The sequence below is a fragment of the Diplotaxodon limnothrissa genome, linkage group LG10 (assembly GCF_057381915.1).
Source record: "Diplotaxodon limnothrissa isolate DT_005_m linkage group LG10, D_limnothrissa_male_GT1.1, whole genome shotgun sequence".
Classification (NCBI taxonomy): domain Eukaryota; kingdom Metazoa; phylum Chordata; class Actinopteri; order Cichliformes; family Cichlidae; genus Diplotaxodon; species Diplotaxodon limnothrissa.
This window is the reverse complement of record NC_140605.1, coordinates 34,297,292-34,313,074: the sequence shown is the minus strand read 5'-3', so window position 1 is coordinate 34,313,074 and position 15,783 is coordinate 34,297,292. Positions and strand designations below refer to the sequence as shown.

Sequence of the window (15,783 nt, the reverse complement as noted above, 5' to 3'; positions counted from 1 at the left end):
GGTGTCTGGATTCAGATGAAAAATAAGGAAACATTCCTCCACAGCACTGACACACATTTTATATCAAACTAAATCAGATGTTTACATTTTTATCATGATAGTCAGATTAAGTTTAACATCTGTTAAGAGTTTAAGAAAAACACCTGCATGATTATCAAAGAAGAGAAAAAAAACTGTTGGATTTTGCCCAACTTAACAGGAAAGACTCCAGTTAAAAGCAAACATGTGGGCCAGCAGTCACCAAAATAACAGACTGACCAACACAGGACAGTGGAGCCAATAAAAAACGAAGCAGTTTACCAACTTATAGAAAATAGTCAGGACCTAATGGAGGAGCAGCGCTTTATGAAGAGCCGACTCAAAGAAAGGACAAAGAGAAGAGAATCACTGAGCATTTAACTGGATTTATTTGAATCAAAGATAACAAGAATTATCTGAGTCAGTAGAAACAAATAAACACAAAACTAGAACCCAACCAGAAAGAGAGAGAGAGCAAGAAACTGATTATGGCAAATGATTTACTTCCTGTTTATCTAATGGCTAAGCTCCGCCCACACAGGTTAGTCCAAACAGGAATTGTTTGGAGCTGTCACACCTCTCACATGGTGAAAATCAGATGACCACTGAAGGTGGTTTGATGGTTTTCATTGTCATATATCCTTGAATTAGCCCAGAGACGTACAGTCACCTGATCTCCAACCTCTAGAAGTAGTGAGACTCCATTGGAGGCACTTGCGAACCCAGATGATTGTTCTTCATATGCAAGAAATTTCTCTTCATTCCTGAACAAGAAAGCACCTACAGATGCGCTGTCACGTCCTAGTACTTTCCAGTCAAAGTGGTAGACTCCTCTCACTGGTGCAGTGAAAATACCTGTGGGACATTTGTTTTTGTTAAATGGAAAATCAGCTGTTAGAACATCTGGAACATCAGCCTGACATCAACATAGCTCAGAAGTGACATTCAGTGTTATTACCTGTGTTTTTGTTGTAGGCATTTCCAATGTTTGTGACAACATGTTTGAAGACCAGAGTAGTCTCTGTGTTAAAGGGTCCAGTATATCCTTCACCTTGTTCCAGCAGAGAGGCTGAGAACGCCACCTGTTTGACTGAGAGAGAGAGAAAATTCATTTTAAACTTCCTGTTTTAGAGTTAGACTCTTCCCAAAAAAGTGACCATGACAAAAACTTTACAGCTGAAAGCGTTTCACTGTCACAGAAGAAATCAAACTCTGTCAAACTGAAATTTGATTGAATCTATTTTTGAGGATCCCAAACTCGTCCTTTAGATCAGACAGGAAGGTATTTTGTAGCTTCTGCCAAGACAACAAACTGTGTTATTCAGTGTTTTAGTTGCATCTTGGTTTGTGCTTCAGACAAACATGAACTCAGTTTAATGTCATTCAGTAAATTAGATGCAGTAATGAACTTAATGTGTGTTCTGAAGCTCAAAGAGTGCTTTCACTTTGATGACCTGCACAGAGTGGGGATACACCTGTAAACAACACCTCTGTTAATCACAGATAACAATCACAAAAATCCTCTACTCGCTCTCCTGCTCCCACATTATTAGAACTACAAACATGGCTGCAGTTTTTATTTATTGCCATTTTTGAGAGTGAATATTTTAGGAATAAGTTTGGACTGGCTGTAGTTTCAAATACTAATTTGTGGTGGGGCTTGGACTGTGGTGCCGTGCGAACGTGGAGTTTTAGGCTTAAAATTAGAAACTGGTTGAAGGACTTACAGGCAGACAAACAAAAATCATCCATTCAAAACATTCTGACATCCTGTTGCCGGTTTCACACTCATCAGTATTTGACTACTCAATCACTTAGAGTAAATCAGCAGTACTGACTCTAAATTGTAATTCATATATTGTAATTTTAAATCGCTATTGGGAAGAGTTGTCACCATTAAAATTATGATTGTGCTTAAAATAAACTACACCGATACCTAATAAACCTTCTCTTAAAATCATCACTGGTAGGTCAAAAAACATGACGGTGGTCTACAACTACCAAATTTGTATCACTACTTCTGATCCAATAGATTAAAAATTGATTAAACCAAGCTTATTAGACAGCTCTTGGCTGGACCTGGAACAAATTTCTAACCTGCCTTTCATATACTCCAGTATCATGACTTAGTTATCTTAATTAATTCCCACCAGGCTGGGAATTCTTAAAAATAAGAATTCCAAGTCTTCACTTATCCCATGTAAATGAACACCCATTAGGAACAATCCAGGTCATAAAAAGAAGATATGAAATTTTCGAGTCATGAGTAACGTGTCATAGTCTAGAACAGCGGTCCCCAACCACCGGGCCTCGGACCGGTACCGGTCCGTGAGTCATTTGGTACCGGGCCGTGAGATTTGAGGCTCAGGTGTGAAATGTATGGTTTTCAGGGTTTATGAATAAATTTTCTTTTTTTCGGTACCGGTACTAGTTTTATTTTATTGTATTTATCCGCGACACCTTAAAGGCCGGTGCATGAAAAATATTGTCGGGCATAAACCGGTCCGTGGCGCAAAAAGGTTGGGGACCGCTGGTCTAGAACATCTTATGCGAAACTGAAACTTGAATTAAAATATGGAATCAGCAAAAGTAATTTTCTTGAATATCAGCAACTGAAAGCCTTCATGTGAAAAATGTGAAATGTGTCTGAAAATGTGTCAAATATAGAGATATTTCAGCATTTCTAGATTTCAGATTTCGACACAGTACCATGTTGCTGCTGCTGCTTCATCTGGTTGGCCTCAGTCCTCTGGTTCTGCAGTTCAGTCTTCAACTTTCCTGCTTGTTCTGAGAAAAATGTGAAATTGTCCTTGAGCACAAACTAAAGACATTTAAACACAGTGACACCACTTTATGGACAGATTATAAATTGATGAGCCAAATGTGAGTCAATTATCTGCACCTAACATTTCTACAGAGCAGAGCCCACACCTCCAGCAGAGCTTCAACAGCATCCCGAGGGAGAATGGCAACATTGAGTCAGAATGGACCATGTTCTGCGCCATCATTGCTAAAGCCATGGCCCTGAGCTGTGGTCGCAAGGTGGTTGGTGCCTGTCGTGGTGGCAACCCCCGAACCAAATGGTGGACACCGAGGGTGAGGGGATAGCCACCAGGCAGAAGGAAGAGTCCTATTGGGCTTGGTGAGCCTGCAGGACTTTGGAGGCAGCCGATAGATACCCACAGGCCAAGCGGAACATGGCTTGGGCAGTGGCCGACGCAAAAACTCGAGTGCTGGAGGAGTTTGGAGAGGCCATGGAAAAAGACTTTTTGATTGCCTCGAAGAGATTCTGGAAAACCATTAGGAGAATCATGAGGGGAAAGCCGTGCTCTACCTGCACTGTGTATAAGGCAGGTGGAGCACTGCTCACTTCGATTGAAAATATTGTTGGGCAGTGGAAGAAATACTTAAAGGACCTCCTTAATCACACTGGCATGTCTTTTGAGGAGGAAATATAGTCTGGGGATGAGAGGAACTATTCGTCTATCTCCGGAAGTGAGGTCACTGAGGCAGTTAAACAACTCCTTGGTGGCAGAGCCCCTGGGGTGGATGAGGTCTGCCCTAAGTTCCTGAAGGCTCTGGATGTTGTAGGGCTGTCTTGGTTGACACGCCTCTACAATGTTGTGTGGAGATCAGGGGCAGTACTTCTGGATTGGCAGATTGGGCTTGTGGTTCCCATTTTTAAGAAGGGGACTGGAGGGTGGGATTCAACTATAGAGCTGAGAGATATTAACTCTCAGCTGGCCTGTGAACGCCTTGGTGTACGGATAAGCTGGAGGAGGTGGGTAGAGATATGGTGGGCTGAGCTTCTGTGCTTAGGCTGCTACCCCTGCAACCCAGCCCCGAATAAATGAAAGAAAATGGATGGATGGATGGCTTTCATACAGTACCTTCTGACAGCTGCTTCAGCTGGTTGATCTCAGTTTTCTGACTCTCCAGCTTTGCTTCTAGTTCTGAGAAAATACCATAGAAATAAAAAGAAAAATCTCACTGACAGCACAAAGTAATTCACAGGTTTTTATCTATAAGTAGGAGAGTAACTGTGGCTCTCATTCTGTTCATGCTACACTGAGCAGTGGCCTCCTCCACGTCCCCACATCCTCCACCTCATCTTTATCCACAGTCTGTGAACTCTGGCTGTCCACTCTGTGTTTTCTGAATGTATGTAAAAGATGGCCACTAAAGCTTACCCCAGATCACTGGAAGAGTGATTTGGGTTACATTCTGCCATGTCCCGTGTGTCATTTTCCTGTCTACTCTCCACTGTTCCTCCCCCGATAATGACTAAAAATGCCTGAGGAAAAACTACAAGATTTGAAGGCTAATCTTTTGGTCATATGTATATCCAGAACTCACATATACTTTTGGAGATATTCTCAGCTGCAACATTAAAAAAAAATACCACCTTGTTGGAATATTGATATTACACAGCTATGTCTTCATCCATGAAGAGTTTAAAAAATCTGGATGTCTAACAAGTAAAACGAGCAACTTATATCTGCAGGTAGAGATATAACACAGACTTTAAATGATGGTTAGAATTGTTGTATCAGCAGAAACTGGTGTTTAAGTAAATGTTGAATTATTTGGTTTGGAAGAGTTTGCCATGAAGAGGAGCTGTGAGCTGTTTCATTATAAACACATTACAGTCAGTTCCTGATGTTGAGATGAAAAAAACCTGTCTTTTTCCTGGTATGAAATAATAGGTTATTTTGAAATAAACATTTTTTAATGGGATTTTCTGAATGAAAAGACATAATAAAATAAATCATACTCAATGATGGTTTCCACACAGTACCTTTTGACTGCAGCTTCAGCTGGTCGATCTCAGTCTGTTGCTCTATAGCTCCTTGGTTTGAAAGAACTGCAAAATAAATTTGTTTCCCTGTACCATGAGTTTCTATGAAGACTACTTTAATATTTCTACAACAAAATATTCAGTCTCATAAGAAAACACATAACCATGAATGTTGGTCATTCCTGTTTCTGATCTTCTGAATGTTTCTGAAGTCACATTGATGTATGAAACTGTACCTTGATTCTCTCTCTGTAGGACAGTGATCCGCTCATTCTGCACAGCCAGTGAGGCGGTCAGCTCTCTCAGCGCAGCGTGGATGTCCTGTGGACAGGACTGTTGGCCTGCAGTCTCAGTCTGATCTGCTGAAACAGAGCAGACCAGAAGCAAAAGTGGGAGAAACATGATGATCTTCATTCTGTCAACAGAAACCTGCTGTATAACTGTCATCTGTTAATCTGAGAGTTTTATAACGAGGGGAAAAGAGGCGTGAATGAGGAGGTTTCTGCCCCACATGTCCCCTCATCCTCCACCTCACACACTGCAGAGCCACAAGACCACGCCTCCTACAGGTGCTGTTGGTGAATGATTGAAGAAGCAGACTGCATGAATAAACAATCAGGGTCATGTAAACAGAGCAGGAATGAAGAGATATCGTCCCAAAAGTTTGATTCTGTTCATCAGTTCCCAACGCTCCTTCACAAACAAAGACCATCCAAGCATTTTCTGTAATCCTAAAACTGGACTTTGTATGTGATGATGAGATAGCCTTTATTTGTCAGTTGCAGGTCTTTTGCCCACAACCAAGATGACAGACCTTGCCGACCGTACATACAATACAAACATCACATTGGGGAGACAGGTCAGGCCAGGTAGCGAGGAAAAAAAACATTGAAATGTGCAAAACAAAAGGATAATACAGGAATGCACAGGTATCAACACACCATAACTGTCATGAATCGCTGTGCGGCAGGCGGGAGTTGGACCCAAAATGCAGGACTCTCAGACTCGAGGGAATGAACTCAAAACACAGCTTTATTTGCCGGTAGAACAAACATACAAACTAAACTAAACTGGGAAGCCACAAACTAAGAACTCACAGCGAGACACAGGGAGATCCACACACAGCATGAGGGACAACGTCACACTGACTCAGAGAAACACAGGGTTTAAATACACTGGGGAGTAACGAGGGGAATGAGACACAGAAGGAGGGCACAGCTGGGAGAAATCAGGACTGACGAGACAAGCAAAGCAGGACACATTCACATAAGAAACGGACCTTCAAAGTAAAACAGGAAGGATCACACAGAGACGCGAACTTGACAGTGGAGACGGCAACTAAGAAACACAGAGACATAACCTATAAGGCAGAGGACTCTAAGAACCGAGAGACACAGAGGGGAACACAGGTGACACTGATAATCATAACGAGACAGGGCGGGGTGAACTGAACATGACATGTACAGGCGTGAGAGTCACAAAGTAAACAGGAAGTGCACAGAGGTTCAGACAGGAGGAGAGAGAGAGCACGGGGAAAACACAGACATAACGGGCTGGGGAAACATGAAACAACCACAAAGGGAGACGAGGGCTCATAAATACACAGAGGGCACACAGGGGGTAAAAGCCATGAAGGGAAAACACTTAGGGAACAACACAACAGGGCAACTCAGAAAACATGGCCTAAATAAGGAATATAATACAAACATACAAGAAAACCAAGAACACTGGGCCAACATGGCCCAGGACCATGACAGTACCCCCCCCCCCCCCCCCCCCCTCAAGGGCTGGCTCCCGACAGCCCAAACCCGAAAAAACAAAAACAGAAAACAACCCACCCAGGGCGGGAGGCGGGGGACCAGGACGGAGGGACCAGAACGGGAAACAAAAACAAACAACAGAAGACACAGGAGCACATGACCACAGTCCAAATAAAGTTCAGGGGGCCGACCCAGAGCCCACAGGCACAAGAGTTCACGGGTCACACGGTCGGGGGGCCGACCAGGTGGGTGGCACAGGTGACAGAGCTGGTCCGGAGGCCGGCCGTGCGGAAGGCAGCGGCGATGGCGAAGGGGGGGACAACGACGGAGCAGTTCAGGGGGCCGACCGCGCGGAAGGCAGCGGCGGCCCTCCAGTCTCAGGCGTGCTGGCCATGGCCTGGTGGGCACAGGACCAGGCGTAGCAGAGACAGGTGGCTGAACGGGCTCCTCGGGCCCTCCAGCGGAGACAGGTGGCTGAACGGGCTCCTCGGGCCCTCCAGCGGAGACGAGGAGGTGCTGGCTGGGCTCACTGGAACCCCCAGCGGACGAGGTAGATGGCGGCACGGGAGCCGCGGAGTGCTGGATAATCTCTTCTGCTATTTGCACATTCTTTACTGTAAATTCCTAAGTTAATTTGTAAATTTTTGTAGTAACCTGTAAGTTGTAAATATTGTAAAACTTTTCTTCTGTCATTTAATGGTCGGGCATTGTACAGCTACAAGCATTTCACCCCCATGTCATACTGTGTATGGTTGTGTGTGTGTGACAAATAAAATTTGAATTTGAATTTGAAAAGTCATTTGACTATCATGTTCATCAAGATGGCGTCAAAACTTCTCATTTCGATGACACTGGCAGTTTCATTGACATGAATACTTGCTTTTGAAGAATGGATTATCGATTTTGAGCAAGTGACCTATCCACTAGGTTTTGCAGTTTGCACCAATTGTTTTGAGAAATACACTAACTGCTGTGCAAATGTTAATAGTGATGTGAGAAAAGCACCAAAGCGACTGAGAAAAACTGTAAATGCTCAGTGATTCTCTTCTCTTTGTCCTTTCTTTGAGTCGGCTCTTCATAAAGTGCTGCTCCTCCATTAGGTCCTGACTATTTTCTATAAGTTGGTAAACTGCATCGTTTTTTATTGGCTCCACTGTCCTGTGTTGGTCAGTCTGTTATTTTGGTGACTGCTGGCCCACATGTTTGCTTTTAACTGGAGTCTTTCCTGTTAAGTTGAGCAAAATCCAACAGTTCCTCTTTTTTCTCTCCTTTGATAATCATGCAGGTTTTTTTTCTTAAACTCTTAACAGATGTTCAACTTAATCTGACTATCATGATAAAAATGTAAACAGCTGATTTAGTTTGATATAAAAATGTGTGTCAGTGCTGTGGAGGAATTTCTAGAAGCTGAAATGTTTCCTTATTTTTCATCTGTATCTGAATCTTTTATAAATTAGAAGAAATAAGATGTCATGTGGAAGAAATAAGAAATAAAATATGGAAGAAATAAAAACATTGTTGCTACTAAAGTTGCTCCTGTGAAAGTGTTAAAGACAACAGCAAGTCCTCCACCACGGCGACCTAAACGGGGGTCCCTCAAGTAGGAGTAGCAGGGCGTAGTGCATTTAGGGGAATAAACTCGCCATCCCTCTGCCATGTTTCGGTGAGAAACAGAAAATACTTCTTTTTCCCTCTGAAGAGCTCAGCAAGAAGTAATCCGGTGGGGTAGAAGACCACACAAATGGTCGGGGGAAAGTTTCCCTATAACTGTCCCAATCATCATAAAAACGTTCCATAGACTCTCCGATGCGCAGCAAGGAAGAACGCTCATAAATCACAGCAGCATAGCGCCATATATTAAAGGGCTGATATAATAGCATAAAATACAATACAACGCAGGCAGGTTGAAGTAAGAGCAAAGGCGCCATCTTCCTGCCACAGTCGGGAATGGGAAAGAACAGAGGTGTTGGCGTTTGGACCTAATGGTCCCTGTGAGTCCTCTGTTGATTTGGGACCTCTGGAAGTTTATTTTAAACCTGCTATTACTGACCTTGGTTTTAAGCTGAACAGTGATTTAATTGGACAGCCAGATTAGAGCAGTGGTGACGTTCAGTTCTTGTCATTGTATTATATTTAATACCTACACTTTTTCAGACTTCTACATCATCAGTGGGATATTTATTTTCAGTGAAAAAATTAAAATAGTAATAATGATAATTAAAAAATAATAATAAAATAAATTACAAAAATACATTTTTTAGCAATGAATTGCTAAAACAACTCCAGATGGAGCAAATATGATACAAATTCAAATCCATATGTACATATTAACTCAGTCATTCATTCATTTATTCATTGTAAGAAGGTTCAATAAACAAACAGGAGGTTCATTTTTTTAAGTTACTTTTTCTGGCAGTTATTTCATAATTCAGGCTTTTAAGGGTTCACAACAGGCCACAAAGGGGCAGCAGACACTGCAGTAAGGCTGGAAGAAAGCCTGTACTGGGCAGCAGTGGCTGGGAACTGCTCATTTTCACCAGTTGAACAGGGTAAGTGGGGAGGAGAGCACAGAAAGGCAGCAGTGGAGTTAAAGGAGGAAGAGGTGCAATGGAAAGGGCTGTTTCAAAGCAACCCAGGGGAATGTGGACCCGATTTGATCTCCTAAAAAAACAAGAGTTTTATGGGCTGATTTCTGGCACCTTTCCTCATAAGCTTTCTCTTGAGGCCAGTGAACAACACACTTCCCTTCTTCCACTGACTCTCCACCTCTGAGTTGATTGAGCTTGAGAGGTTCTGCAAAGGAGAATGCATGTAGCATCATACTCAAAAAGACCCGAGGCTGAACTGATTCAACAAATAACTGAGCAAAAGAATGTCATTGTGGGGTACTGTGTGCAGGATTTTGAGTTGAAAATGAGTTTAATTCATTTTTGAATAAGTCTGTAACCAGAGGTGGGAAGTAAAAAAGTACAAATACTTCATTACTGTACTTCCTAAATACCTACATTTTCAGGTATCTGTACTTCATCTGAGTAGTTTTTTTCTGACTACTTTGTACTTTTCCTCCCCAGATTTTTGAAACACGTTTCTGTTCTTTCTACCCCCTAAATATTCAAAATGAAATTGTGACTTTTGCTTTAACCTATTTCAGGGGAGTTGCTATTTTGTCACCATGAACCTCAAAACATCAAACCAATTTGAATCTAAACAGGAACACATAAAAGGCTTTTGTTTTTCTCACAACACCAGAACACTGCAGGTGTCCATAAGTTGCAGTATTTCTATCACAAAAACTGTTTGTGTGCAGTTTGTCTCACAGTGTGTTGCGCTCACGCTGGAATGGTAGCGCTGGGCAGGGCGGCTGCTGTGTTCGCTTCGGATTACTCCTCACCCCCCACCCAACCCTGTGGCTTATGTGTCTTTCGTAACGTTGTGCTGTGGACATTTATGTGCTTTTTGTGCCGAGGAGTTTTTTTGTTTCCTGTTCTCATGCTGTCCTACCACGGGAGCCCAGCATGAGAAGAGGTCCCTTTTTTTCCTCTTGTACTTTCCCATTGTAGTGTATATTTCAGTGTTTTTTCTCTAACGCTACCGATCTCCGACTTGTATCCCCATGTAATGTCTGTGTTGTGTGTGTAAGGTCGGGGGGGGGGGGTCCCATTTCACTGCATTAATGTGATTAATGTATGAACAGACTGTGTAGATAGGCTTTTAAGGTGGCAAATCTTAAACCCTTATTTAATAGTGCTGGGACCAGTATTTGTACATTGTACTATGCATGCTTCCCTTCGTGAATATTATTAGAAAAAGAAGGGTACATTTTCAGTGCTTGACAAAATTGTATTTGCTCCATTTTGCAACGTGAAGAATCAGCCAACATGAGTGAGCCAACTGATGAAAGAAAAAGAATCTAATTTTCTAAATTTCTTTTTTCAGGACTTAAAAAATTAAAAAGTACCTGCTGACTTTGTGGTTGGGATCAGTTTGTCAAACTCCAGAAGTATGAGGAAGTGTCCTACAGTGGCATCAGTTCCCGTCACTCCTTCACAAACAAATATCCTGCACTTGTTTTCTGTAGTCACAAAACTGAATTTAGGATTTCTGCCCAAAGCTAATAGTGACATTTCGACCCAAACAGCCGTATTTCTTGAGTGTCAGCTTCAGAGCTGCACAACATGTTGATTACCACAGCTCAAATGGAAGAAAGCAGTCCTACATAGTTGTTTCATATGCACACCGAAAGACATATACTGTTAAAAAATGACTCCAAGAAGGCCAAGGTAATGCCATTTAGAACAAGCAGAGAGCATATTTAAGATTTTGGGGGCTGAGTACAATAACTTCAAGTTATTGTATAATTTCTTATCTGAATTTAGAAGCAGGAAATTAGAGGTCACCCAAGTCTTTATATCTTTAAGACATTCCTGCAGTTTAACAAATTTGTATAACTAATTATATTAAAATAACAAACAATTAAAACTCATTCTTTATTAAATGTGTTTCTTCTCTAATTTGTGTGTTCTTTAATAGAAAGCAAGACACCCATGCTCATGCCCATGTTCGGATAACGTTAGGAGGAAATGGTAGAGCGCAACACTGAGAAGAAGTTTAGAAAACAAGTCATTTCTAGCCCTCTTTAAAACGCTATTATCAGTTTAGTTAAAAAACATATTTTTGTGTTTTGGTGAAATGAAATTAGTTGTATGAACGCTACCGTATGCTTATTACCACTTAATAAGCAGAAGTTGTATTCCTAATCATAACTGAAAAAGATCACAGGGTAGATTTATAGCCCCTGAGTGTCAGATTAATTATTACTTGACTCACAACCATTTTCTCAGAACAATGTGGTTTTCATGCACATATGTATAGTACATATCCAACTGATATCTCTGTATAAAAACATTACAAAGACCAAAGCTAACCAAGTTCTGCTGGGAAAGAAAGAGAGCTCTACTTTCCCCTTTTACTGGTCTTCTGTTCCACATCCTCATGTTTCTTGTATTGTGTCAAGCTTATCAGTTGGCATGATTGTTAGATAATGGTGATATCTTTAAAACACAACAGAGATGAACCAGGAAAACACCGGCTTAGCTGAAAGGAGCTGTTTGATCGGGTTACTTGTTGTTGCGCTGGAGGGAGTGGCTGAAAACTTCATCCTGATTTGCTCTGCTTCAGGTTGTGTTAATTTATTAATTCTTATGGCAGTTTCTGTGGCTGTGATAAGGTCCACTACGGGCAGCTGTAGCTGTCCTGTCTAAAAAGATCTTCATCTATTTTCCCTGACTGTCCTTGGGTTGATGACCCCCCTGTATTCCAGTTCATTTCCCTGCGACAGCCGACCCTTGTGAGTGTCGCTTGTGTTTTCTGTTTTACTTTGAGAGTCTCGTGTCCTGTGTCCAGTGTTTTGAGCTTTGCTTTCCCCTGTCTCATTATGTCAGATTAGTCCCAGCTGTGTTTCCACCTGTTCCCCATCATACCGTCACAATGCTGTGTTTTTCTCCTCTGTGTTTCTGCTCACTTCCTAGTTCTCAGTTCATGGTTTGTTTTCTAGTTTGAGTTTCTTGTTTCCAGTTTCTCCTTTAGGTTTGTATTTGTCGTGAGTTTTTCCAGCAATAAAGCTGCCGTTTTGAGTTTATTCTTCAGGCCTACATACGGGTCCTCATCCTGCTTGCCATACAACACAACCATGACAGTTATTGCAAAGATACACCAGCCTTAATGCAGAGGATAAGCCATTCAAGTACAGTTGGACTTCCTCATCAACCGCCCCAGGCGTAAACACCTCCAGACCATAATTTCAAAGCAACAAAAATACAAGGCCACAGACCAAAATATGACTGGGTTTGACCTCACAAGTAATGTAATTAAACAGCACCTTTCAGCTGGTGTTTTATCCGTTCATCTCTTTTGCATTCCTCTTCCTCATTCTCTCAAGATTTCCTCAATCTCCAACAGTCTGAAAAGAGAAACAAAACGTGACCAGCTTCACAAAATTCACAAAAAAGAAATAAACATTGTTTCTCTTAACATTTTATAGGTTTTCTGATTAGTCAAGCAGGAAAACTTCAACAAGTACATTCTGGTTAAACTTTCCATATGGGATAGGTGGACAGTAAAATCTGGTTATATCATTGGAAAATTCCCCTTTTTTCCAACATTACAAGTTTATCTTAAAGCTGGGATTCCTTCTGGGCCAAAATATTTTTTAATATAATCAATAATAACTGTATTAGATTCTGGAGAATGATGTGAATTCTCTGTAGGATGGTTGTCTTTCTTTTCCCTTTGATTATCTATGAGTCTTTTTAGCTTCTTCTTGATGCCTTCTGTTGGTGATTTCTCAAAGCCTGTATGGCCTGAATGCAACATCAGGGTTTGTTACACTGGACTTTTTCACAAAGGTCATAACACATAACATTTGTGTGGTCTTTGGCGCTCTGTGGATGTCACTTCCTGCAACTTGGTGCTGTTCCCCTCAGTCCTAGAGGCCCTGTTGAGGAGATGTGGGTCAGTGTGAGTGCAGCAAAAGTGCTAAGAAGTGGTTCAAAGCTCATTTGTTTCACTCACAAAATTCAGACACAGAAATCTGATTTAGTGCTCATTTCTGAAAAAAATAATTTTAAGCAAATTAAACATTCAAGTACTTGTTGAAAATGACAACCTGTAACGTGCGGTGGAGATGAAGCCAGCCGCGGAGGTGTGCAGGTGGAGAGCGAATGAGCAACAGCTTCTGACTTTCCACAACACTACACATGAGCGGGAGGAGGGAGGTATGCGGTCTTCACACACCCCCGTTCTCTGCTGACCATCGGGGCGGGGGGGCTGGGAGGAGGTGTTGGCCGTCCGATTGAGATCTGGGATGCGGGGCCTCCCTGCTGCTGCGGAGCCTGGGGCGGTCTGCTTGCCTCCACCCCGGGATAAAGGGTAACATCTCCTGGGTCTAGGTGCCGTTTCCCCCTCTGGGGCGAGGGTACCTGGACCCGGGGTATAGAGTATGTTTGGGGAGTGTGATTGTGTGTACATGTCCATTTATGTCTATCCTTACGTTGGGTGAGTGCTGAGTGTTTGTATATGTGAGCATGAGAGTGGGAATGCATGTTTGTGTCTGTGTGTGCCTGTTTGTCTGTGGCTATATATTTCAGGTCGGGTCTTAGACTCCACCTCTCTGGGAACTCCCAGGCCCTCCAAAGTGTGGAGGCCTATCTCCCCTCACCACACTCCCTGCTGGTGACTGATGCCCTCAGGGGTCGGTGCATTGGTGGTTCTTGGTGTCCAGGGCTGGGCGCTTAGGTTTGTACCAGCTCACTCCCGGTGGCTACCTGGCGGGGCCTGGTGCCTGTTGCTCGGTCAGGCCTCTTCCGGGTGCGTCTGGAAGAAGAACAACATCTTCAATGTTGTTCGCTTCGGATTACTCCTCACCCCCCACCCAACCCTGTGGCTTATTATGTCTTTCGTAACGTTGTGCTGTGGACATTTATGTGCTTTTTGTGCCGAGGAGTTTTTTTGTTTCCTGTTCTCATGCTGTCCTACCACGGGAGCCCAGCATGAGAAGAGGTCTCTTTTTTTCCTCTTGTACTTTCCCATTGTAGTGTATATTTCAGTGTTTTTTCTCTAACGCTACCGATCTCCGACTTGTATCCCCATGTAATGTCTATGTTGTGTGTGTAAGGTCGGGGGGGGGGTCCCATTTCACTGTAGGGCAACCTGCATGTGGCGAATAAAGCTTGGATTGATTGATTGATTGATTGATTGATTGATTGATTGATTGATTGATTGATTGATTGATTGATTGATTGAAAAGAAAATATTCTCAGCCATCCCACAAATGTGCCGTTATGTGCAGAAACACTAATAATTACTTCTATTTACTTAGACTCTTTCAAGTTAACTTCAATAATATGTTCCTGTCGGTGTGCTTTTAGAGCCCAATCCCATGAATTAATGCTTCAATTTTGAATTTGAATTTATTTATTTAAAAGGGAAAGTGCAGTTTAACATAGTCCAAGTACAAAGCATGAAACTGATGTAATGCACATAAGTTTATAGCTGTTGCTATAAATTAATGTGATTAATGTATGAACAGGCTGTGTAGATAGGCTTTTAAGGTGGCAAATCTTAAACCCTAATTTAATAGTGCTGGGACCAGTATTTGTACATTGAACTATGCATGCTTCCCTTCGTGAATATTATTAGAAAAAGAAGGGTACATTTTCAGTGCTTGACAAAATTGTATTTGCTCCATTTTGCAACGTGAAGAATCAGCCAACATGAGTGAGCCAACTGATGAAAGAAAAAGAATCTAATTTTCTAAATTTCTTTTTTCAGGACTTAAAAAATTAAAAAGTACCTGCTGACTTTGTGGTTGGGATCAGTTTGTCAAACTCCAGAAGTATGAGGAAGTGTCCTACAGTGGCATCAGTTCCCGTCACTCCTTCACAAACAAATATCCTGCACTTGTTTTCTGTAGTCACAAAACTGAATTTAGGATTTCTGCCCAAAGCTAATAGTGACATTTCGACCCAAACAGAAACAGAATCAGAATCAGAATCGTGTTTATTGGCCAAGTATATGTGCAGACACATACAGGGAATTTGGTTCCGGTAGATGGTGGCTCTCAAGCACAGCAATGTAAATTACACACACACACACACACACACACACACACACACACACACACACACACACACACACACACACACACACACACGTGTCTATATATATACATTACACATACATACACAAAGCTGTGTAAACCAACTATAAATAACGAATCTAAACTTATATACATAAAATACAGAAATGAATGAGGTGGAATGAATACTACAGAATGTACATAAGGTGCAGATGCAGTCTGGCAGTGGGAGCAGTGTGACAGGTCAACTGTTAAGAAGGGAGATGGCGAGGGGAAAGAAACTGTTCCTGTGTCGGGTGGTCCTGGTCTGCAGGCTTCTGTACCGTCTGCCAGAGGGCAGCAGATCAAAAAGTCTGTGTCCAGGGTGTGAGGGGTCTGTGATGATTTTCCCTGCCCGTTTCTTGGTTCTTGAGAGGTACAGATCCTGGATGGAGGGCAGGGGGGTGCCGATGATCCTTTCTGCTGCCCGTACAGTCCGCTGCAGTCTGCTCCTGTCCTGTTTAGTGGCTGCTCCATACCAGACTGTGATGGAGGAGCACAGGACAGACTCAATGACCGCAGTGTAGAACTGG

The 15,783-nt window shown here is 42.4% G+C and overlaps 1 protein-coding gene across 1 annotated transcript; it reads right to left on the bottom strand.

Annotated features, from left to right (window-relative positions):
• Nucleotides 1-194: 194 nt before the first annotated feature.
• On the bottom strand, nucleotides 195-5,340 carry LOC146624784 (uncharacterized). Its single transcript, XM_085364156.1, has 6 exons — nucleotides 5,053-5,340; nucleotides 4,817-4,882; nucleotides 3,909-3,971; nucleotides 2,728-2,805; nucleotides 977-1,108; nucleotides 195-873 (listed from the first exon to the last, which is right to left on the bottom strand). The coding sequence occupies exons 1-6, from the start codon at nucleotides 5,261-5,263 to the stop codon at nucleotides 599-601; spliced, it is 825 nt and encodes a 274-aa protein (XP_085220282.1). The 5' UTR covers nucleotides 5,264-5,340; the 3' UTR covers nucleotides 195-598.
• Nucleotides 5,341-15,783: the final 10,443 nt, after the last annotated feature.